The sequence below is a fragment of the Pteronotus mesoamericanus genome, unplaced genomic scaffold (assembly GCF_021234165.1).
Source record: "Pteronotus mesoamericanus isolate MK-2021 breed Mesoamerican mustached bat unplaced genomic scaffold, CSHL_Meso_final contig_130, whole genome shotgun sequence".
In the NCBI taxonomy this organism is placed as follows: domain Eukaryota; kingdom Metazoa; phylum Chordata; class Mammalia; order Chiroptera; family Mormoopidae; genus Pteronotus; species Pteronotus mesoamericanus.
In genome coordinates this window covers 15,182,599-15,207,903 of record NW_026555060.1, presented here as the reverse complement: position 1 = coordinate 15,207,903, position 25,305 = coordinate 15,182,599, and the positions used below count along the sequence as shown (strand labels likewise).

Below are 25,305 nucleotides of genomic sequence, written 5' to 3'. Positions count from 1 at the left end.
ATATTCCATAGTAAGGAGCAAGTGATGGTAGTTCCTGTAAGATGTTCAGGGCCTTTAAACTTCCAATATCCTTAACATTTACGTGGCCTCTTTGTCCTTGGGTATTCACAAATATCAATCAAGTTTCCTTATTTTTAACTTTCACAGAGCATAGAGATTTTACAAAGTTAACTTCCTAACATTCTAAATATACCTTATTTTTATTCACTAACTGTTGATCCTATGTAAGTCAAACTATTTTTAAAGACATTTTTAAAAGAAAATTGAAGAAATGAAGAAACTTTAAGAGAATGAAGTAAAATGCCCAAGTTAAAAGAAGATGGACTTTAAAGTTAGACACACCTGATTTGGACACACAGAGCTGCAACTCAGCCATGTGGTCTTGGGTGAGTTATTTTACATCTTTCTCAGCCTCAGTTTCCCCATCAATAAAATGGGAAGTAGTACTGTCTCACATCTCACAGCATTACAGTGAGGACTAAATCAGATAATAACATGCATTATGATGCCTGATAGAGATAAAGTGCCCAGAACAATTTCTGCAGTTACTCTTATGCCTTTTCAAGTGTTTTTATTCTTAGAAAGAAAAAGTACAATGTTTAGGGTTCATAAGGATCTTGCTTTGCCAGGAAGTAGTTGCTTAAATTTCTATTTCTCTTATTTTAAAGCCGTAATTTTATTATCTTAATTCCTCCACTAGTCTTTTAAATTATTAATTTTAATTTTTTGTTAACCTAGCCTATAATTATTTTTTCCTTCAATCTGTCAGGTCCCTGATGTTAACTTTTTATTACATTTCAATTACCTTCTAGTTGTCATTATACGTACGTATTATATGGACTCCATATTTTCTTAAAATGTAACCTTTTCCTTAGTCATGATTATCCCTTCACAGACAACATGCAATACCAGTAGAAGAGCCAGATAATTTAATCGCAAACAACAGCTGTAACTCGATTCAGACCGAAATTAAGCTGTAAGGTATAATACTCATAAAAGGTCACTGGAGACATGGTCTTGAATAACCATTCTCCTAAATGGTCTGACTATTGCCATTGGATCAAGCCAGACTCTTGGGGGCCCATACAGTTGAGCCACAATGTGTTGGTATCTATCACTGTAATTCAGGGTTTCTCAACAGCCATACTATTCACATTTTGGGTCAAATAATTCTTTGTCGTGGGGTGCTATCCTGTGCATTGTAGGATGTTCACCATCTCCGGTCTGCTAGATGTTAGTGGCACAGCACCCTCCCCTCAACTGTGACAACCAAAAATGTCTACAATGTGCCATGTATCCCCTGGGAAGCAAAACTGTCCCCAGTTGAGAAGCCCTTTAAACTGAACTGGACCTCGGGGTTTTGAAATTAGCTTACACTGAGGGATCTGTTTAAAAAGAGCCATATGAAGGGATGGTACTGCGGATATGATCTACTATGTTACTCTTTGTTTTCCATTCTGGGGGCCCAAAGGAGAAATCTGTCTCAGAGCTCAATGAAACAGGGTTATTTTTCTATGATACTGTAAAGCCTTGACTAACCATATTTTCAGTTTGTCTTTCGCCACTGAAAAAGCTTAAAAGCAAATTTAGAGCCCATCTTTGGTAACAGTATAGAATCTACAGCATGCATTTACAGGTACTACGTATCTGCACCTATTTTAAGTGCCTAACTTGTGAAACCATCATTTCAGTGAAGATAATGATACCAAAGAAGAACCTCTCTGTCATTCCATAAAGTTCTCTGTGCCCCTTTGCTGTCAGTATTCTGCTGGTCCTAAGCAATCACTAATCTGCTTTCTGTCACTAGATTAGTTTTGCCTCTTCTAGAATTTCTTTTGAATGGAATAATACAATATGTGCTCTTTTGTGCCTTTCGCTGGGCATGATATTTTTGAGATCCACTACATTGTATGTATAGGTACTAATAATACTATCTTCTTTTTTGCTGAGCAGTTTTCCCTTTTATGGATATATACAAATTGTTTATCCATTCACCTGTTGATGAACCTTTGTAATACTCATGTCAGATTTAAAATGTAGGAATGCTTATGTTAAGAGTTAAAATGAGAGAAAATAGTTTCTTTCAACATTGTCAAAAGTAGTGAAAGTGTACGTCCAGGTAGGACCCTTCACAGTGTCATGGTGCAAGATGGGCCACTCCTCTTTCACCATCTGTCATGCACCAGGGTTCAGGATGAAGTCCAAATGTTACTTGGCATGGGTCAGAAATGGGCATTAGTGGGGAAAGGGAAAATTTATAAAACCAGGATCAGCAAGAGCGAAGAGGCCGTGGGTCCTCTGTTCTCCTATCGTCTTAAAGAATGACGTGCCGATGCCCAGACAACCCCCTGAACACACAGCATTTACAGTCTCATGCCTATCACGTGCTGGTCTTCACTTGCAGAAGTACATTTCTAATGTATGTGGAAGGACATAGTTATAAAACTTTACACAGGTGATTACACTCATATATTCTTGCTAAAAATGTGTAGCTTCAAACTAATGATGAGAAAACATCAGACAAACCCAAATTAAAGGGCATTCTACAAAATAATTGACCTGTACTCTTCAAAAGTATCGAAGACATGAAATATAGGAAAGACGAAGCCCTGGGGAAACTAAGGGTACATGACAAGTGAGTGTGATGCTGAATCCAGGGGCAGAAAAAGGACACTAATAGAAACACTGGTAAAAATCCAAATAAAGTCTGTAATTTAGGTAATAGTATCATACCAATGCTAATTTCTTAGTTTTGATCATTATACTATGGTTACGTAAGTGTTTAACACTAGAGGAAGTATATATGAAAACTGTACATATTCTGGCAAATTTTTTAAGTCTAAAATTATCTAAAATGAAAAGATTTTAAAATGGGTGCATTTTATTGCATGTAAATTTTAACTCAATGTAACTGTGAGAATACTAATTGAATAACAATGTCAGAATTACTTTCCTCAGAATCACATGATATATTCCCCCCATAAACACTAATATATAATTAACAATAAAATCATCAGTTGCTCAAATTATGAGACAATGAATTCATAGAACTTTGAATCTACAATAAAAACTTAATTTCTATGACTCTCACATCCAAGAACTGTGATATAATTTAACACCCAAAACCGTATAATCTTATTTAATATTACTTAAAGAACAGAAAGAAATGAATAGAAAAACATTCAGAGAAAAATCACAACTTTTATAGCATACCTCCTCTGTTGCCATTTTCTTCATCCTACAAAATAAAAAATATATATCCATGTATGAATACATATTTATAAACCCTAGTGAAATCACAGCAAGACTGAATTCAATTCAAGCCGCCCTCCCCAAAATGTGCCAACTACAGTCTTGTTAACAGTGCCTTTTGCCAGAAGGATGGGATCTTCATAAATAGAGATGGGAAGAGTATGGCTGAGGCCAACTCAGAAGGAAGACATCAGTTCAGTTTGTGACACTGAGTGTGGAGATACCCACAGCGAAGGGGTCAAAAGCAGGCATCTGGAGAGATGAACCTATGGCTTGGGAGAGAGGGCCAGGCTGGTCACCACTTACTGTACTACCCTTTAACAAAATGTGCCTTTAGGGTCTATTATAGGACCCAGAACTGTCTTTATATAAAATGAGTGGCTCCAAAATGCTCTTTATTTAGTTTCTTGTATTCCATTTGGAGGTTTATCTTTCTCATTGCTACCAGGCTGTCCTGCTGCTATTTACCTATTTCTAGCTGGGAAATCAGAAAAGCAACTTTGGAAAACTAGTATACAAATACATTTATTCAAACATTTGTTGAGCCTCTTATATGAAAGCTACAATCTATTGTAGAAAGAAAAAAGACATTAGTGTAGGGCTGATAATTTATTATATAACTTTGACCTTTATTTTAGCTGCCCAAATATACAGGGTAGGACAAAAGTATGTTTACATTTGTTAAGTACACAAAACACAGTTTATTCTTGTATTATTAGTGATTAATTATTGTATTATTTTCCATATGAACAATTGTAAACCTACTTTTACCCCACCCTGCATGTTTTTTCTGGTTATAAGCTCTGTTCTGAGACTGGTAAGACTGCAAGCTAAGTGACATAATTAAAACATTGTTGTATTAACTGCACATTTTCTAAAAGCTACACAATAGGAATTTTTAAAAATTCCCTTTGAACTAAATGAACAAAATTTCAAAATTAAAAAGGAAAAGATTTCAATATATATTTTTCCATGTAAAATGTATAAGAAAGACCTATTCGCAAGAATATCTATGTTACACAATCTTAACATTAACACCTAAAGTTTATTGAGTGATTACTGTATTCCAATTCCTGTACTAAGTGTTTTACATATATTATATCATTTAAGCAACAAAACAATCTGTGAGAAAGATGCTGTTATTGTCTGTTAGGTGTCTGACCCAAGCTCACAGAGCTAACAAGGGGCAGAGATAGGATGCAAACCCAGGTTCTTCTGTCTCCAATAACTATGCTGTTTACAATTATACTGTTACTAAAACTTCTAGAAGTGTTTTCCAGTAACAGAAATAATAATAATAATGCATCGTTAAGCTGTGTTTGGTAAAATTCTTATAAAATTATACTAACTATATGTTCACCATGACCAAAAACTCTTCTTCAAAACAAAACCAAAGAGAAAGAAAAACACAGATTCAGTCTTCATATGGAGTTAAAGGAAGGGACTCCTAAATTAGCAAGTGCTCTCACATGCGAACTAACACATAAGGAATACTATGCTAGACATTTTAGAGTAGATTCTTAGAAAATCCAGTGCTCAGTAGTTTTATAGACATTTCAGGAACCCCAAAATGGTAAATACTAATTCCCAAGTAGCAATTATTTATAACTCTTAAAAACTATTTAATATTTTAAAAAGCTTATCCTCTGAGACATTTTACTGGAAAGATATAATAAAGAAGTGGTCGCCAGAAGCAATTTAACACTATAGTCTTTTTTTCTTTTTAAGATTTTATTTATTTTATTTTTAGAGAGAGGGGAAGGGAGGAAGAAAGAGAGGGAGAGAAACATCAATGTGTGGTTGCCTCTCGTGCACCCCCGACTGGGGACCTGGCCCGCAACCTAGGCATGCGCCCTGACTGGGAATCAAACAGGTGACCCTTTGGTTCACAGGCCGACACTCAATCCACTGAGCCACACCAGCCAGGGCAATTTAATATTATGTTTTAAAAGACAGGCTTAGAGTCATAGAAATTTTGAGTTAGAAAGGGTTTTCTAATCTTCTCATTTAACTCCTTCATATTAAAATGGAAATCTAGAAGACAGAAGAAGTTAAGTGGCTTGGCCAAGGTCTCATAACTCTTATAAATATTGTTCTTTCTTATATTGTTGTACAGTAGCTAAGTATTAGGCATTCATGTTGGCAAGTTAAAATCCTAGGTCTATGACTTACTCATTATGTGACTCAGATCAGTTTTCAGTTACATTATACAGGGCTAATAACGAAGTGAGGTAATGCTCATAAAGAACAGTAAAGAACACAGAACATGTATGTACTCAGTGTGTCAGCTGCCATTATACTTATTCCATGCTGCCCCTCATTAGACCATGTTACTACGCTACACTGACGTATTTAAATGTAATTCACCCTGGTAAGAAGCTATGTTTTCAGATTCTGATTTGCCATTATATTATACATCTTAAAGTCAAGTATTAGTCTAATCCCAATAACTTTTTATAATTGTCAGAATATTTTAATAAACTATTTCTTCTGCATTCTATGCCCAGAAAACTCACCACCCTTCTAAATAGTAGAAAAACAGCAACATGATAGAAAAAGTAGAATGATTCAGAATTAAAAATACTAAAAAGAAAAAGATTTGGAGTTAATAATCAGTATAACCTTTCAGAGAAGATTACAATTTCTGTTCTAGAAGACAGAAGAATACTTAAAAGAATATAATAAAAATTAAAATATAATACTTCTAAGATAGAAAGAGACAGAAGTGGAGAGTGAGAGGAAGACCAGAAAGAGATAGTAATAGCCTTGTTTTTGTTTCAAGTTAATTTAATTATTTCTCTTACCTTATATGAAAACTGAATTGCAGACTCTGGGGGATAAACAATAAAATGCCTTAATGTAAAACCAAAACCTTGAGATGTTCTTTTCAACATAACTGTTTTGGGACCTGTCCAGGAGAATGCTTCATCTTCAGATGGTGATACAGTTTCACTTTGTTCTTTTTCATCTTTCCTTTTTGATACCTAAAATGAAAAGATATTGAAATGTTAACTACTAATACAATATACCTCCTCACTTAGAAAAAATTATATATAAAAACGTCATACCTGAGTGCAGATATGATCTTAACAGAGAAAAAGAACCATATTCTTGTGCATGAACTGTGTATGTATTAGCACAAATCATGCAGACCATCAAAAACCAATTTGTTTTCTAGAAAGGGATGCTATGAAAAGTTAATCAGAAGAAAGAACTCTTGAAAATTAGAAATTTTAACAGCTAAAATTTAAATTCAACAGAAGAAATGAAAGATAACACCAAGAAAATCATGTAGAGCACTAAGGACTAAGAAACAATGAACAAAGAGACATGAAACTCTTACCAAGTAAAAATTCTAGAACTGTTACCAGAGAGTCCAACAGCAACAAAGGATATTAGCAAATAATAGATAAGGCCTTCGGGTTATGAGCATAAATTCAGTATCCACACAGACATCCTTCTACTACCTTGGCCTTACCATTCTTTGATCTCTTCTCCACTCTAGGCTTTTATCTGATCATGACTGAAAACCATCCATAGTCTCAAATCAAGGGTTCCATTCTTCATTCCCTCTCACATCCCAACCCTTACCATTCTTCAATCTGAGCTGACCCTACCACTTTTTCCCCGTTCCTTATCACCCCCACCCCCTGTCCTCATTTCTCTCTTAAGCCAGCTTCAATTCACTCCTTTGCCTTTCTCTAACTTCCTCCAAGTCACCTAACCCTAGATAAATCAATAATGCCTACTCTGGGCCTGCACCTATGGAGATGAACAGGGGTGGAGGAAAAAACTACTGCGACTGTTTTCACTCTAAGATCGTGACCACTAATCTCAAGAGTCGTTAGTGTTATCTGTCAATGATAAATCTCTCCAGTCTATTCATCCTCAATGACGAATTCATCCCTTCTCCCTCATTCTCACTAGTAGCTGATGACCCTGCTTTCAACTACACTGAAAAACCCAAGCAATAAGATGACAACGTAATGGCCCACCTATCTGTAACTGTGCCTTTGTTCTCCTCTCTTCCCTCCCATTACAACAGCTGAACTGTCCATCCTTTTAAGACCCTACCACTTGTGTACTAGATACCACTCCTTCTCATTATTTGAAGATATTCCCCCAATTCTCCACTCTCTTGTGTCTTTTCTTCTTTACTGTATCATTCCCATCAGCATATATACATTTTGTAAATTCCTTAATCTTAAAACAAAAACAAAACAAAAACTTCTTGACCATACAGTCCTCCCCAGTTATGTCTGCCTTTAACAAATTTTGGTTTTACTTTTTTATTTTTAGAGAGGGGAAAGGAGGGAGAAAGAGGGAGAGAAACATCAGTATGTGGCTGCCTCTTGTGCATCCCCTACTGGGGACCTGGCACACAACCCAGGCGTATGCCTTGACTGGGAATCAAACAGGCGAGTCTTTGGTTCGCAGGCACTCGATCCACTGAGGCACACCAGCCAGGGCTGTCTGCTTTCATTAGAACAAATTTCTAGTTACTATCTTTAATTCTTTTCCTCCCATTTTCTCTTGATTCCACTTAAATCAGCCTTTTGCCTCCGTAACTACTAGAATCTGCTTTGTCAAGGTCACCTCTACCTGGCTAAAAGAAAGAGTCGATTCTCTTTTCAAAGAGTCGTTTTAATCTTTGATTTTTAAGTTGGCACAAGGATCATCTCCTCCTCAAAAGATTTTCTCCACTTGACTTCCCATGCTGGTTTTCCTCCTGAGTCATGGCTCCTTCCCAGTCTCCTTCACTGCATCTTCATCTGCTAAATTTCTGATCTTGGGAGTTAGGACTCAGGCATCTAGCCTGCGTTTTGGAGATATACAGTCTCATGCATTACATACCACCTATGAACAAATTAACTCATCAATTTTTACCTCTAGTCCAGACATCTCTCCAATCTAATAGGTATGCCAAACTTAACATGTCTTCATTGCTGCCACGATTTTGCATTAAATTATGACCCCAAGTTCATCTCAGCAATTTTGAAATGTCACCTTTACCAAATGGCAAATACTTCTATATTCTTATTCTATTAAAGTTTTTATTATGTTCTACTAGTGAATCTATCTTTTCCTTCACAATGGTTGCTACGTAAGAAGGTACTAAAACTTAAAAATGCTACTGAAAGCAATTTTTGCATGATAAAAACATACTTCACTGTGAAGAAAGTAAATTCAAGAGATTTCTAAATCCCGAATGTTTTCATCACACAGTCAGTATTTGGGCTGGTATAACTAGTTTAACTATTGGTCTATTTCATTTTCTTTTCTTTCTGGGAAAACAGATCATTAGTATCATTCCACAGTCAAACGTACAGTAGGGGCAGATGTGTCTAAATGCTAGTAAATTAAATATAAATGACAGTCACACGTGATGTACAAAAGAAACAGCATTTCTACCAACTAACAATAAGCAACTGGAAATTGAAAAAATTTTAAAAATATATACCATTTAAAACATTAATACTTAGGAACAAACCTGGCAAAAGATTTGCAAAACCTGTAAACATACAGTCCAAAACACTGCTGAGAGATTTATCTAAATAAAGGCAGAGAGATACCATGTTTATGGTTCAGAAAACTCAGTATTGTTACAATCTCAACTCTTTCAAAACTGATACATAGATTCAATGAAATCCCAATCAAAATCCTAGAAAATTTCTGTGCAGAAGTTGGCAAGCTCTTTCTAAACTTCATTTTAATATTGAAGATGGAAGAAAATACACATTTTTTGGCATATTATGCTTTATTACTTTAAAAAAGGTAAAAATGCAACTGAAGTGCAAAACAAAAGGATTTAATGCAGTGTATGGAGAAGGTGCTGTGACTGACCAAATGTGTTTTAAGTGATTTGTGAAGTTTTATGCTGGAGATTTCTTGCTGGACGATGCTCACAGTTGGGTAGACCAGCTGAAGTTGATGGCAATCAAATCGAGACATTAACTGAGAACAATCAGCATTATACCACATGGGAAAATAGCCAACATACTCCAGATATCCAGGTCAATAAATTTATTGGTGAAAATGAAAAATACGTTCTTTATTTTACAGAAAAAACCATACAGATGTTTTGGCCAACTCAATATAATCAAGACTGAATATCTGAAGGTATCATAAGTATATTTTAGTTGATCCTCCCTTCTAGGATTTGCAGATGGAAGGCATGGAGTGGGGGAACGGGAGGATAAAACAAACATCAACATGGGTGATTTAAGCTGCAACCAGAATAACTGTGTCAGTGATCAGGTAGAATTTGTAGCATAAAGGTTAATTATTTTAGGCATAATTTCCCAAACAGGTTCTTTAAGCTTTAAATAGGGACTGGATCCTCCTTTTGTGATCCAAGTAAGAGAAGCATTTTATATATAGCTCTCTCTCTTTATTCACTCAGTATATGAGTATTTATTGACTACGTACTATGGACTCAATACAGGTCCACACACAGTTTCATCCTACTACGGGTGAATGAAATATGCACTAAGTTTAATTTTTTTTAAACTACGCTTCTTATATTGAGATAACTATAGATTCACATGTAGTTGTGAAAAATAACACAGAGGGAACCCATGTAACATTTATGCAGTTTCCCTCAACAGTAACATCTTAGAAAACTACAGTATAACATCATAACCTGTATATTGACTTAGATACAATCTATCCACCTTATTCAGATTTCACTAGTTTTGCTTGTATTCAGCGGTGTGTTTATGTGCTTATGCTATGCAGTTTTACCTCATGGACAGATTGGTGTATCCTTCACCAGTCAAGATACAGAAAAGTTACACCACCACAAAGATCACTCTTGTTGCCCTTTTATAACCATACTTACTCTTTTCTTTCCCCACTCACCCAGTCCCTAACCCGAGACAACCACTAATCTATTTCATCTTTCTATCATTTTGTCATTTCAAGAATGTTATATAAGTGGAGTTATACAATCAGTAAACTTTTGGGTTGTTTTTTTCCCCTCAGCATTCTTGTTGCATGCAACATTCCTTTTTTATTGCTAAGTAGTATTCCATGGTATAAATGCACAAGGTTGTTTAAAACATATCTGTTTTTCCCCCCAGTTTTTGGCTATTATGAATAAATGTGTTATAAGTATTACATACAGGTTTTTGTGTAAACATAATTTCTATTTCTCTGGGATAAATGTCCAAGAGTGCAATCGCTGAGTTGTATAGTAATTGTACATTTAGTTTTGTATGAAACTGTCATACTTCTCCCAGAAGGGTTGTACAATTTTACATTCCCACCAGCAGTGTCTAACTGATGCAGTTTCTCTGCATCCTCAATAGCATTTGGCAGTGTCGTTTTTTATTTTACTCGTAGTGAACATGTTATTGTGATTATAATTTGCACGTCCCTAATGACTAAGGATAAACATCTTTTCATGTGCTTAGCTGTCACCTCACTATATAATTTTAAATTACAAAGAATATTTATGTTTAATCAAGATAAGTTAACCTTTCATGCTACACCTGAGAAAACTGAATAAATCACTTAAGTAATCTGGTTAGCCCAGTATCAGGGCAAGAATTAAAATCATGGTTTTCTGACTCTGAAACTAGAATATTTCCCCTGTTTTCATCCTCTGTTCTGTAGTTTGCAGAGATTCTCTCCCAAATCCATCGCTCTTTGATATAATTTATCATATTTTTAATTTGCATTTTCTGCAGGACTCTAATTTTAGCACTATAAAAATTTCACATGTATTAAATTTATTTCTGGTATATTAGTAATGTCTTGGCCTCCCAGCTCCCAAATATATTCAAGTTTTCTTTCCTTTTCCTGTGAATCAGGCAGATAACTCTCTTGGATGATGGTTTCATAGTTCAAGTTTCTGAAATGAGCCTACTGTGTCTTGCTCTACTAATTTTTTCACAAAAATGGAGAAGAAGAGAGGAAGAGAAAGCAATTTGTTTTATTGCTCCCTGCAAACTAAGATTAAGATTTTTGAATGCAACATAGCTCAGGTGTCCCAATTATTCTATCCTCCCCAGAGCACCACACTCAGTCCTCTCCAGTCTCCTCACTTTTCCCTACAGGAAAGAAGGAAGGGTAATACTTCTTTCTACATAGAGAGAAAAGATGAAAAGAAATATACATGTGTGCCTTCTTCACTCAGACTTACCCACAGAGACTTCTGGTCTACTGGATTTCTAACAAGGGCAAATTCTGGCACATAGGGAGAGACACAGCAGTCACAGGTCTTCTCTGCTTGAGAAGACCCCTTAACACATAACTCTCTACACGTGTCGCACCTTCCCTCCGTGAGCACCCATTCAGGCACCAACAGTATCAGAGTGCAAGAAGCCATGAAGTGACTGGAATAACAGCAGTTAAATTCCTGTGGACTAAGAACAGTCATTTGATTCCCTTAAAAAATCTTCACAACAAAAGTCACTTGGTTGAATAATAACTCAAGGTTAAAAGAAACCAAAATAAAGGATAAAAACTGACTCCATAATAACTAGATAGAACAACTAGACAAAGCAATCTGGAGGAGGAGTGAGACAACACGTAAGGGGGAAACACTAATCACATAACAATAAAGGTAATAAAAACGTCACAGAAGGGAATGCGAACTGGCAAGAGGGCCCTTCCAGGAATGTTCTAAAAGTAGATTGTAATAAAAGTTCCACAACTGTGTAAATTTACTATAAACTAGTCAAACATACACTTATAATGGATAAGCTTTATGGTATGTAAATTGTACTTCAGTAAAGACATTTTTTAAAAAACTTCTCATAGGTAAAAAAAAATAGTCTAAATGCTAGCTAGAGGTGAAAGACATAGGCTGCCACGAAAGTAAACACGAGTTAGGAAAAAATGCCTGTATGTACAATACATATATAGCCCCTAAGCTATCTTTTGTAATTATGTGTACTTTAAGTAGAATGAACATAGTTTCCTAGTGTATTCCAGGAATCATTTGTGAGGGAGGGTAAGAAAGTATTCTGTATTCAACCTGAAAGACTTTAATATAGATTCCATCACATACCTAAGATTATGAGCCTTACTACTATGGATTTTTGGAAAATATTTTGTTATATAACATTTGTTATATAATAGTAGTACTACCAGTTCCTTAAAGTAAGGTTTCCGTCCTTATTTTAGGGTCAGACTTTTTCATGGTGATGCAACACCTTTTAAGATGTCATTTCCTGAGAAAGCACAACACAGGATTTGAATGTGAGGGCCCTTAGGAATTTTCTTTCTTTTATATAGTTGAACGGTTGAACTAGCATAGTTATGACTATTATCTGGCTTGATGTTTTTTTCTTTTATTACCTGGGGAGCTGGCAGGCACGGGGAAGAGGGGGCAGATCATGGTCTCTGCAGCCAAACTACCTGGGGCCTTCATCTTTCATTTACCAGCTGTGGACCTTGGGCAAGTCCCCTAACATGTCTGTGTCTCAGTTACTCATCTTTACTACAAGGATGATAATAACAATACATACACTTCATGTTTCCTGTAAAGATTAAATGGGTTAAAGTTTGTGAAGTGTTTAAAACAGTACATTGCACATAGTAAGCACTACATAAAAATTAAAAAAAAAAACCTCACAGATCACCAATACATAAAGCCTCGTTTTAAAAATAGATTACAATAACACTTTTCACATCTCAGGAAAATAATGTATAAAATACAATTTTGTCTGAGGAAAGCCAAAATCTTGAACTTTCATAAAAGTTTTTACTACATTTTTAGGTATACCATTAAGTCTAAATGAGAAATGGGCTCACAATGGTTGAGTAATTTGTCAAAAAAATAATAACAGCTTACAAATGATACAGCTCCCCCAATCTGTCCACTCTACACCACAAGTGGAAAGGAAATAACAGTATGATTTTAAACATTTATATATTATTTATCTTTAAACTACTTTCTCCACAGTCCTAATGCCACACATAATTACTCTTACAGCAAATTATTTCTCGCATACTGAATTTCTTTAATGGGGCATTTCTCTGCAAAATATTTCAGCACAAGTAGAAATCTGACATTCTTAACTAAAAGGATTGTTTGCTTCTGCCTGGCTGGTGTGGCTTAGTGGATTGAGCACCAGCCTGTGAACCAAAGGATAGCCCCAGTCAAGGTACAAGCCTTGGTTGTGGGCCAGGTCCCCAGTATGGGGTGCACAAGAGACAATCACACATTGATCTTTCCTTCTTTTTCTCCCTCTCTTCCACTCTGTGTAAAAATAAATAAAAAAAATTATTCTTCTTTTAAAAAAGATTTGTTTATTGTTTGTTTGAAATAGAAGACTGTTGAATAAAGTTTTTTAATATACTAAGCATGCCTGGCAATTCTTTACTTTCAGCTTCTGTTAATGGAGTCTGTAAAGATTTGGCTTTTATTTGTTTGTTTGTTTTTGGCTACTCCAAGTTGATAAAAATTGGAACTACTTCGATGTTGAATATCCAGATGTATTTTTCTAAGAATTAATTCTGGTTTTAGTGGATACTTTAATATTTAAAGCATGAAAGATGACCAAAGAAATTCTAACACTCTAATGACTTGAAGTTGAAAATCTAGAAGATTTTAGTCCAAAATGTTTCAAATTACACACCTGAGCTTAATTTTTAAAAATATAACTGTTAGCCTTGGCCAGTGTGACTCAGTTGGAGCATTGTCCCATAGACAAAATGGTTGTAGGTTCAATTCCCAGTTCAGGGCACATATCCAAGTTGCAGTTTAGTTCCTGGTCAGGGCACCTACAAAAACGCAGCTAACCAAATGTTTCTCTCTCACATCAATGTTCTCTCTCCCTCTCTCTTTCTCTCTCTCTCAAAGCAATAAAAAAAAAAAAAAAAATCCTCAAGTGAGGATTAAAAAAATAAAATAAAAAATAAAAATACTGATATAAACATTAACATTTAAGTATATTATTTACTTGGATATTTATTTATAAAATCTTTCATCTAAGTTGACTGTTCATACGGGTTTTTCTGCTGCTGGTGACTCTTTTTTACATGTTTTCCTGTAAAGAAGCTCTATTACCAGGTAATATAATAGTTATTTTCAGCTTCTTGTCTTTTGATACGAATAAAATCTGTTTACTCTGAAACAGAGAACAGATTGTATCTTTAGGTTAAAAACAATGATCTGCCTATCCTTTGGGCAGACAGGAATCTCCAAATTAAGAGTCAAGCATATATTTCAGTTCATTCTAGCTACCAATGAAATCATGCAGTCCCCTGTGGGCAGACATGAGCAATATTGAGCACGTATACAGGTTGCACAGGGATAGGTACAGAAGGTCAGACCCATGTCAAAAGGTTGTACCTTTTTTTTTTTTTGGAAGCATTGTAGTAATCTAGAAAATTAGAGACTCATCTCATTAAATATATATGCAACAAATAAGTTTTCCAAATCTAAGTAAAGTTTAGATTATCAATGGCACTATATTGGAAACTATTAATAGTTGACTAAATTTCATTAACCTAAACTACAGACCTAGACTAGATTACATCTTGGAACTTTAGAGCTGGAAGGAAACTTGGAGCTAATATAAAGCAACTTCATCATTTTATAGAATAAAATACTGAGTCTCTGAGAGGTTAAGTAACTTGCAAAAAGTTACACAATTATTGGTGACCAAAAATATTCAGTAGGGTCCAAACTAAAGTAGGGCAGACCAGAAAGGGAGATCAGGGCAAATGGAAAAACAATTCATAAAAGATGCTGACATGGTTTTTTATATGTGCAAAAATATAGGTCTCTATATGTCAGCTTAGGTGACGGCACCCCATAACGGACATGAATTATTCATTTACTCACTAGTACTCAATGGATGTAGACAATCATAGTATGATATTCCCAGGAGAGCAAGGGTGTCCTGATAATAGGCAAGTGGTGACCTACCATAATCTGCACCCCAGTGAACAGGAAAAAGATGGGGAACTTAAAGAGAAAAGCATGACAAGTACTTCGAATTACTGAATCTTAGAAACAGAAGATCCTTTTTCTTTCCCTTACCTGTTGCTGAAAGATAGCTTAAAACAGAAATTCAATATATAAAATATCAAAACTACAGACTGCCCTGTTTGGGGAGAAAGGCAGGGGAGTATGTGCAGAAACCTGCTCTGTTCTGTCAGTTCCTCAGCAACTCAGTCTGTTAAAGAGCTTACAAATCAGAAATCTAGTTCAACCAATTTACTGTACAAATACAGACACTAAGGCCCAGAGACTTCCTGATGGTATCACAGCTAGTTAGTGACCCAGCTTGGACCAGAACCTATGTTTTCAGCCTCCTGACACTGGAACTTTTCACTACACTACACCACTAATGCATTGGCTTAGCAATTTGGGCATAATAGCTAATGGGTAATTAACCATTCTTTTTCCTTTTATTATATATATGTGATACATATGTTCATTAAAGATAAATTAGAAAACAAAGCTAAGCAAAAAAAAAAAAAATTTAATTATATACTATTCTCCCTTTAGAGAAAATTGGCATCATTACTTTGGTGTATATACATATCTACCTAGACCTTTTCTTAACAAACATACGAGGTCTCCCCAGAAGGTATCCAGCCATGTAATATTAAAAATAGAGAAGTCTACTGAAGACACAAGATACAAGAAGGGGACAATGACGTCTCAGTCCCCTTCAAAGAAGGCTCCTTGGGACCTCACGCAGTTCTCCCAAGTGCCATCAGCTGCCCTGTCATATTTTCCTGAATCTCATCAAGGATCTGAAATTTCTTCCCTTTCAAAGGTGATTTTAGTTTGGGGAAAAGCCAGAAGTTGCAGGGCACCAAATCTGTGCTGCAGGGGTCAGAGTTACCTGCGTGATTTGATGTTTCGCCAAAAAACTCTGCACAAGATGTGATACATGAGCAGGCGGTTTGGTGTGATGAAGCTTCCAATCACCAGCTGCCCATAGCCGTGGCTTTCTGAATCATCCAGTTTCCGTGAAGGAATGTTCAAGTTTAACACAAAATTAGATGCAGATATGCTGCTCTACTCTCTGCCATTTTGAATTCAATGGCCACCCAGTCCACATGCTCACTCAATGGCATCTACCACCCCACTGACTAGTACAGCGAAGTTGTCACTGTTCACGCATGTGTATTCCAGTCCACTCTCCTTGGCTGCCAGGTTACACTGACGTCATGCAAACCACCTCGTTATATTAACAATGGCTGGATTTTTTCCAGACAGACCTCATCTACAAATACACAGTTTAGAAAAATGCCTTTCTAATCTGCTTATTTTTATTAAATATGTTAAGAGAGTCTTTCCATGCTAACATAATATATAGCTACACATTCAAGACTGCATGGCATTTTATCATGTGAATAAATCAGATTTATTTATTTACTCCTCTCTGTCATCTAGGGATGTATACTGTTCATTAAGCTTTTTTATACTACTAGCACTCTTATTATTACTGTAACCACCTTGTAGACCAATCCCTGAAAAATCATAAATAGTTTGTTAGCAAAAAATTCCCAAAAATGGAGCTGCTGGTCAAATAGTTATTTTTTGCTTTTAGTTTTATACACAAAATTTAAGTGTCATCTATAAAATAGGTAACAAAGTTACAAACCCACTGACAGCATATGAGACTGCTATATCCATATTCTAGCCAACATGGGTAGTTTTGGTTTTTTTGAAATTCTCATTCGAGAACATGTTCATTGATTTTTAGAGAGAGGGGAAAGAGAGAGAGACAATGTGAGAGAGACACATTCATAGGCTGCCTCCCATATGCGTCCCAACTGGGGATTTAGGCCACAGCCCAGGCATGTGCCCTGGCTGGGCATCAAACCAGTGACCCTTTGGTGCATGGGACAACACTCCAATCAACTAAGCCACACCCACCAAAGCATGGGGAGTAATGTTTTAATTTTTACAAATATGCTAAAATGAAAAATGGTTCTTCCTATTTTAATTTGTGTTTCATTAGTGAAGCTAAACATCTTTGCATGGAACATCCAATTCTTAAAGATCTATAATATAAATAATATAGAAAAGAACATACAGATGGTCTCTAGCTTGTTTTTTTAAATAGATTTATTTATGTATTTTTAGAGATGGGGTGTGGGGTGAAGAAGGGAGAGAGAGACAGAGAGAAACATCAACACGAAAGGGAAACATCCCCTGGTCACTTCTCACATGTGCCCTAACCAGGGACCAAACTCACAACCCCGGCATGTGTACCAACCGGGAATCAAACCAACAACCTTTTGCTTCGTGGGACAAAGCCCAAACCAACTGAGCCACAGCGGTCAGAGCTCTCTAGCTTGTTTAAGATTGAATTACAAAAGAGCATGTTGTCACTGGAATTCAGAATATACTTCTCATACAAAATTATAAATGTGGACACATAGGAACATCTTAAAACAGTAACAGAAACCAAATCAAAATCCCTGGGAACTATAAAGAAGATCTAAAATACAAGAAACTCAGAGGTGACCTTCTGGGGAAGCTGCCCCCAGATATAGGAGAACAGACGATCCCCCTCCCCCAAAGAGGGAGGGTCCAGTGGATACAAATTCAGATTAGTATGAGCACACCAAGTTAGTACCCTCACTTCAGGCAGAGACACGAGAGCAGGTCTGTGTTCAGCAAAGACAAATGACATGAAGTGAGCTAATAACATCCACAGTCCCTGGGGGAAGACAGGGCTTGGAGATGGAGCAACTCCACTGCAATCCAATTGCTAATATGGTGATGCACAGTCCACTTATGCCCTTTCAAATGCACACTGTCTCCAGGCTGATCTCAATTGTGTTTTATTTGTTCCAAAATCCCAGCTAAATAAAAAATTTCCAATGCAGGAGGTCCTTATTTTAGAACATGTTCAAGAAAAGTTATGATTAAATATCAAAAAGTATTTTATACACATTTTAAAGGCATTGTGGTGCTATTTAAAGGAACCCTGGGATAAAGGCATTTGGAAAGCAACAAATTATTTTAATTATGCCATAATTTATGCCCTATAAATACACTGTCTTTCAACAGAATGTATTTCTGCTAAATACATTATAAAATGGATCATTTTAATAAATAATATTTTTACATAGAGAAAATGCTTTAATTTATTAAAACACATAAATAATTCAAAATATATCAGAAAAGCAAAGCTACTACAATTACAAACCTCTGAAACCATTTACAAGTGCAAACTGTTAAGATTTTAAAATAAGCATAAATACACCAGCGGTATATTATACAAGGAGGATCTTAAAAGTCTTATAAAGTACATACAATACTCATAAAAATACACATCCAACATACCATAAATTTTACTAAAAATTTGTAAGTTAGAAATAAGAAACATTAATCATTCCAATCAGACTGAACAGCCAAAGGGAATTATATATTTTTAAAAAGGGCTTTTTTACATTCCTTTACTCTTTTGCTTTGGTTATAGCACAAATGTTTATGGTTACATTGAATGCCGTGGGGCATTTCTTTTAAACACTAGCTGTCTGGATCAACTCTCAAATAAATTTCCAGATTTTTGTTAATGATATTGTTGGTATAGGAGTAATTCAAGTTTTCATTAAATAATTATAATTTCCACAGAAAGGAATAAGAGTCTGTCTTCTTATAGTCTTTTTTAAAAAAATTTGATTTCTCTATATCCATTGTAGCATAGCTAGTCCATTCATCCTCTGGATCTTCTATATTTAAAAATTTTTATATTCAAGTAGATGTCATCATTGCAGAAAATATTTAATAAGTAGTTCTTAAGGACTTCTGAGTGCTTTGGTTACTCAAATAAAGACTACTCAAGGAAACTGAAAATTATATGACATTATTCCTATTTCATGGATTTTTAACACTGTACTCCTAGAAATTAAGTAACATATCTAAATTCTTACAGATAGTGAATTATGGGCAAAAGACGTGAACAGATACTTCACAGTAGAGAAAATGCAAATGGCCAAAAAGTGTAAGAAAAGATGCTCAACCTCATTAGTTGTCAGGCAAATGCAAATTAAAAGCATAATAAAATACACACACCAAAATGGCTAAAAATAATGCTTTTAATTGGCAATCAATTATTGGCAAGGATGTAGAGTAACAAGAATTTTCTAATTCTGCTGATGGGACAGTAAACTGGTGCTAACAACTTTGAAAAACTGCTTGGTAGTATCTGCTAAAGTCTGGCCATAAAATATGAATTACCCTGTGTCCCAGTAACCCCACAATTAAGTATATACTCAACAGAAACCCATAAATAAAAAGTCATATGCAAAATATTGATAGCAGCATTATTTATAATGGCCAAATGTTGGAAACAAGTCAAATGTCCATGAAGAGTACTATTGATAAACTGCAGTATATTCATACAATGAATTACCATAAATAAATTCTTACAGCTAATGCAACAACATGCATGAATTTAAAAGATAATTGTGAAAAAAGTCAAATACAAAAAGGTATATAGAATATGGTAATATTTTTAATACAATTAAAAACAAGCAAACCAATACATGATGATTATCTTCAGAGAAGGGACTGTCTGCAAGGGGCATAACAGAGGCTACTGACAAGTTCTATTAATATTCTATATCTTGATCAGAAACAATGATCCACAGGTGTGTTCACTTTGTAAAGTTCACCAAGCTATACGTTTATGATTTACATTATATGCTGCTATATTTCTACTTAAAATGTTTACGCATTTGTCAAAACTTGTTCATGTTTGTTTAAACATGAATTTGATTACATCACTGTCATGCTAAAAACCCTACTGATAGGCTTCCCCAGATTGGGGAAGAAAATCCAAAACCCTTCTTTATAGACCCTCTATTACCTGGTCCTGGATAGGACTTGGACCTTATTCCCTCACTCCTCTCCCCTGTTCACAGGCTCCTGACGCACAAATGTCCTGGCTGCCTCCAACCCATCTCCTTCCCATTGTAAGGACTTTACCTCTACAATTCCATACAAGTCATTTGTATGACTTGCTTCCTTAATTCATTTGGATACTGCTTAAACATCACCTATTCAGAGAAGTGACTTCGGAGGAGCTTTCCCTGACTACTATATCTAAAGTAGCCCCCCCGTGGCTCTACCCTGTTTTATTTTTTCTCAAAGCACTCATTACTATCTGAAACAATATTACACATATATTTATTTATTTATCTATTGTCTGTCCTCACCCCCGCCAGTTAAAAGGTATGGTTAACAAGAGCAGGGAATTTATTTTGTTCACACAAGAACAGTAGTATAACACAGGCACACACAAAAATGTAATGAATAAATAGAAAGTGAGTTTCCTTTTCCTAAAAATGAAATTTTTATATATGTAATAATATACTTATTTCTGTGTTTATTTGCTTAATATCTGTCTCCTCCATTCGATTATACTCTCCAAGAATGCAGATGTACATGCTCACCATTTCACAGGCAATACTTGGCACAGTAGCTGGGCTAAAACCAGGTACTGAATTAATATGCATGGAAGCAAATAATATATTTCAATGCACCACTAAAAACTTCATTTTTCTAAGCTCTCTACAAATATGCAGGGTAACACCCTAGTTGGGATTAGGGCTGTAGCCTGAATTAAGCTCCTTATCGCCAGGCCCTAAAAAAGCACCACTTTCCCTCACTAGTATGTGTAGGCCATAATCACTAAATAAATAGTGATTTATTTATTTAAATAAATAAATAAAATATTTTGACTGACCACCATTATTTAGGGTAAGCTTAACATAAATTCCCATTCCCTCCTGTGCACAAAGCATTAACATAGAAGGCCTAAGATTGCTACCTTTAGAAAGGTCTGCTTACAAGGTTGGTCCTTGGTTGGCATCTGGGAACTTGTATTTCTGGAGGGTTCTCGCCTTTCCCTCAAAGTGGCTCACTGTGCCTAAACTGTTTATGCAAACAATGTAGTTTATGCTGAACACCTGCTTTCCTTGTGGGAGTGTGGAATTTGGGTCCGTGCTAGTCAGAATGTGCTTACGTGACTAGCCCCCAATAAAAAACCTTGTCTCAAATAAGCTTTGTTTGTAAACAACATTACACATGTCACAATTTGATGCTAGAGGAATTAAGTAAATCCTGAAGGCTTGGGCATGGGTTTATTTGTTTTTGCTTTTGTTTTTTTTTCTTTGAGCTTTGTCCCATATTCCTCTTCCCTTTGCTGATTTGCTTTGTATCCTTTTGCTGTAAGGAACCACAGTTGTGAATACTACGATTGGCTGAGTCCTGTAAGTCCTGTCAGCAAATAGTTGAACCAGGGGGTCGTTTGGGGGATCCACAACACATTCCCAATTCTGAAATGGATTGCAATCAATCACAACTGTAGAAAAAAACAAAAGGAGAAGGAGAATGCTGATCTCTGCCTTCTGGTATTCATGCCAATGCAATCTCGTCCACTCAGTGTGGGCTGGACCTAATTTCCTTCTAATGCCTGGAATTCAGCAAATGTGATGGGATGTCACTTCCAAGATTAGATAACAAAAGACTGTGATATCTGTCTTGTCCATACTCTGTCTCTGGCCCTTCTGCCCTGCTCCATGGGTAGGTTATAAAATAAGCTACGGTGTAGTGATCTGCCTTCTAGAGACGCCCCAGGAACAAGAAGTGAGGGCAGTCAACAGCCAGCAAATCACTGAGGCCCTCGGACCAGCTGCCTGTGAGGAATGAGTCCTACCAGCATCCACATCAAGGAGCCCAGAAGCAGATCCTTCCCAGGCAAGCCCCGAGATGACCCCAATTGCCGCCTTGTGTGACTCTGAGCCAGAGGACCCAGTGAGGCCACACCTGGATTTCTGACCTGCAGAAACTGTGAGATAATAAATGTCATTGTTTTAGGTCACTACTATTCTGCAATAGATTACTAACACACCCTACCACATAAACCAACTAAAAAGGTCAGACAACATAAGAAGCAATAGTTTCCAGACACTAGACATCACAGAGAAGAGTGATCTGTTAAAAAAAAAAAAAAAAAAAAAAGGCAACAACAACAAAAAAACACAAACAAAAAAAACAAATAGGCCACACTGCCATAATTACCATACAGAGTTTCAAGACCATGGTTGTAGGAAGGGGAACTCAGGCAGAGCCTGATAGTATCCCTAAACTTGAATGAGGCCAAGATGGCTAGAGTTCGCAGGGAAGAGTAGGTAAAAGTACTAGAGAGAAGAAAGCAGCCCAGAGAGGGAGCTCTGGAGATGTGCAGAGGGGTCTCCCCAATCAGCTGATAAACCCGGGGGGAAAGAACCTCCAAAAGAATCATGGGACCAATCCCAGAAACTCACACAGGCCAGGAACAACCTCATCTGTGGCGTACCAGGTAAAACATTCCGAAGTATGTTGCCTCACTAGCCAGGTAAGGTTAGCATTAGACTATAAGCTGCTCTGGTCTCATGCAATAAAGCCTAAACACAAGACTCAAAAAAAATAAGGGAAAGGAATTATATCCAAGGGAACTGCAGGTCAACATACATACCAGTAAATGGAGAGTGCATCTGGGAGTGGTTTTGTGGGTATTAGATCAGGGTAGGGAACAAGGGTGAGGGAAGGTTGAGATGGGGCACTCACTGCCCACGGGGTTTAACACTGAGGCAAGGGCTAAGACAGGAGAGGATCAAATACACTACCCGGACAGCTCTAGGACGCTTGAAAAGTGAGATCCATATTAAATGAAGTACAGATGCCAGAGCTGCTATGGCAGGCTCTGGTGGAAGAGACATATCTAAAGGCTAAGAGAGCCAGACTTCTGTTCATTGTGGTGGCATTGGTAAACATGGTTCGCCTCCTCGCACAACGACATCAAAATAAAAATTAAAACTAAACTACAGAACAACCATTATTCAGAACCACTAGAAAAAGAGCTGAATGGAAGTCCTACAACTATGGAATTAAAGAAGAAAACATGTAGAGACTGGTAGGAGGGGCGGAAATGCAGAACAGGCTGGTATCGGCCCATTTGTGGGAAACAAAAACCAGGAAAAATATTTTGGGAACACGGGGTCTCAATGCCACACTAGCCCCTCTGCACCCCTGCCCCAGGTTCCCATGCCAGGAAGATAAGTCTCCATAACTTCTGACTGTAAAAACCAGTAAGGACTGAGGCTGTGGAAGACAAACTGATAAGAGTCCCAAGCAGTTCCGCTTAAAGGGCCCACACACAGACTTAACTTGGGGTGACACCCTCTGAGCTCCCGCACGGGGCAGCAGATTGAAAGGCACCAGAGACATATGAGGGGAACTGAAGTGTTTGGCATTAGGGTGAGAGCAGTGGGGCAGCTTTCTCCCAGACAGAATTGCAGGCAGAGGCCACTGTTCCTTTTCCGAGCCCTCCCCCAACAGAGAGGGCCATATCTGAGTCTCCATCAACCTAGTTCATATTGTCTGTCCCACCCTGATGATTCCCTGAGGTTCTGCCCCACCCAAATTGTTTGCAGTGGCTTTTTCGTAAGAAATACTTGACTTGGCTGATGTTTCAGGTTTTCCTAAACTCTCTCAAACAAGCAGCATCTGGACTCAGTGTGCCCATGCCTAATGTTAAGTGGCCCCCGGCCCAGCACTAGTAGCTGCTGGCATTGGACTTGCTAAGGCACCTCCAAGTCCAGCACAAGTAGCAGCCAACTGCAGATCGCTTTGTAGCTTATGCCAGGTGGCCCCGAACAGAACATAGGCAGTGGCTGTCGTTGCCTTGTACCTCCCGGGGGGGACGCCAGGGCCAACACACTAGATACATAGCTACAGGCCACATCAGAGCATCACCACCCTACCGCCTTCATAAGCAACACACTCAAGGGGCAGACTAAGCAGGCACCAGAGCCCTGCTGAAGTAAATCCTACACTGTGGAGTCGACCCCTGCACAGCTGATCCTCCATGGTGTTCGGAGGTTGGCAGTCATTGATCACATCCAGGCCTTCCAGCAGATTGGCCTGGGTAAATCACTCCCATTGACCTGTCAACAGTAATCAAGGCTCAATTACAAGACAAGGGTGTATACAGCCACATGGTGGGTATACCTCAAGTACCCAGCTTCGGATACTGGGTATCCCAAGGCTGCGCCATTGGACCCTACCGCACATCTACTACATTAGGCCGCTCTTCTAAGCCAGGGAGTTGTAGCAGCTCTACCTAATACAGATAAACAAACACAGGGAGGCTTCCAAAATGAGGATAAAAAGAAACATACCCCAAATGAAAGAAGAGAACACAACTCCAGAAAGAGCTAAACAAAATGGAGATAAGCAATCTACTAGAAGCGGAGTTCAAAATACTGGTTATAAGGATGCTTAGTGAACTTGGCAAGAGCTTCCACAGCATAAAAAAGGGATTGGAAGCTATAAAAAAACAAACAAACAAACAAACAAAAACACCCCACAGTCAGAAATGAAGGATTCACTAACTAAAATGAAGAACAATTTACAGGGAATCAACAGTATGGATGAAGTTGAGAATCAAATCAGTGATTTAGAACACAAGGAAAAAAAAAACAACACCCAATCAGGACAATAAGAAGAAAAAAGAATCTAAAAAATTGAGCATAGTGTAATGAGCTTCTGGGACAACTTCAAGCATAACAACATTCATATCATTGGAGTGCTGGAAGGAGAAGAGGGACAGCAAGAAATTGAAAACCTTTTTGAAAAAAATGACAGCAAACTTCCCTAACTTGGTGAAGGAAATAGACATACAAGTTCAGGAAGCTAAGAGAGTCCCAAACAAGATGAACCCAAAGCAGCTCACACTAAGGCACATCACAATTAAAACGCCAAAGGTTAACTTCCAGCCAAGATGGAGTCATAGGTAGATATGCTCTGCTTCCTCGCATGACCAAAAGAAGGACAACAACCAATTTAAAAACAAAAAATAACCAGAACTGCCAGAAAATTGAACTGTATGGAAGTCCAACAACCAAGGAGTTAAAGACGAAACAGTCATCCAGACTGGTAGGAGGGGTGGAGATGGGTAGTCAGGGCAAAGAGAAGGCACAGCAAGGTGGCAGCTGGTGGAACAGGCAGGTGAGGCAGCAGCTGGCGGACCACGTGGTCCCACATTCATGTGTGGATAATCTGGGAGGAACAACTGG

At 37.2% G+C, this 25,305-nt stretch overlaps 1 protein-coding gene across 6 annotated transcripts in view; it reads right to left on the bottom strand.

Moving 5' to 3' along the window:
• ARHGAP21 (Rho GTPase activating protein 21) overlaps nt 1-25,305 on the bottom strand; it is a 134,658-nt gene that overhangs the window by 71,976 nt on the left and 37,377 nt on the right. For all 6 annotated transcript variants that reach the window (XM_054592604.1, XM_054592589.1, XM_054592595.1 and 3 more), the window contains exons 3-4: nt 6,057-6,236; nt 3,214-3,238 (exon numbers count right to left, since the gene is read on the bottom strand). In XM_054592604.1, coding sequence (XP_054448579.1) covers nt 3,214-3,238; nt 6,057-6,236 — 205 coding nt within the window. The remainder of the gene's footprint in view (nt 1-3,213; nt 3,239-6,056; nt 6,237-25,305) is intronic.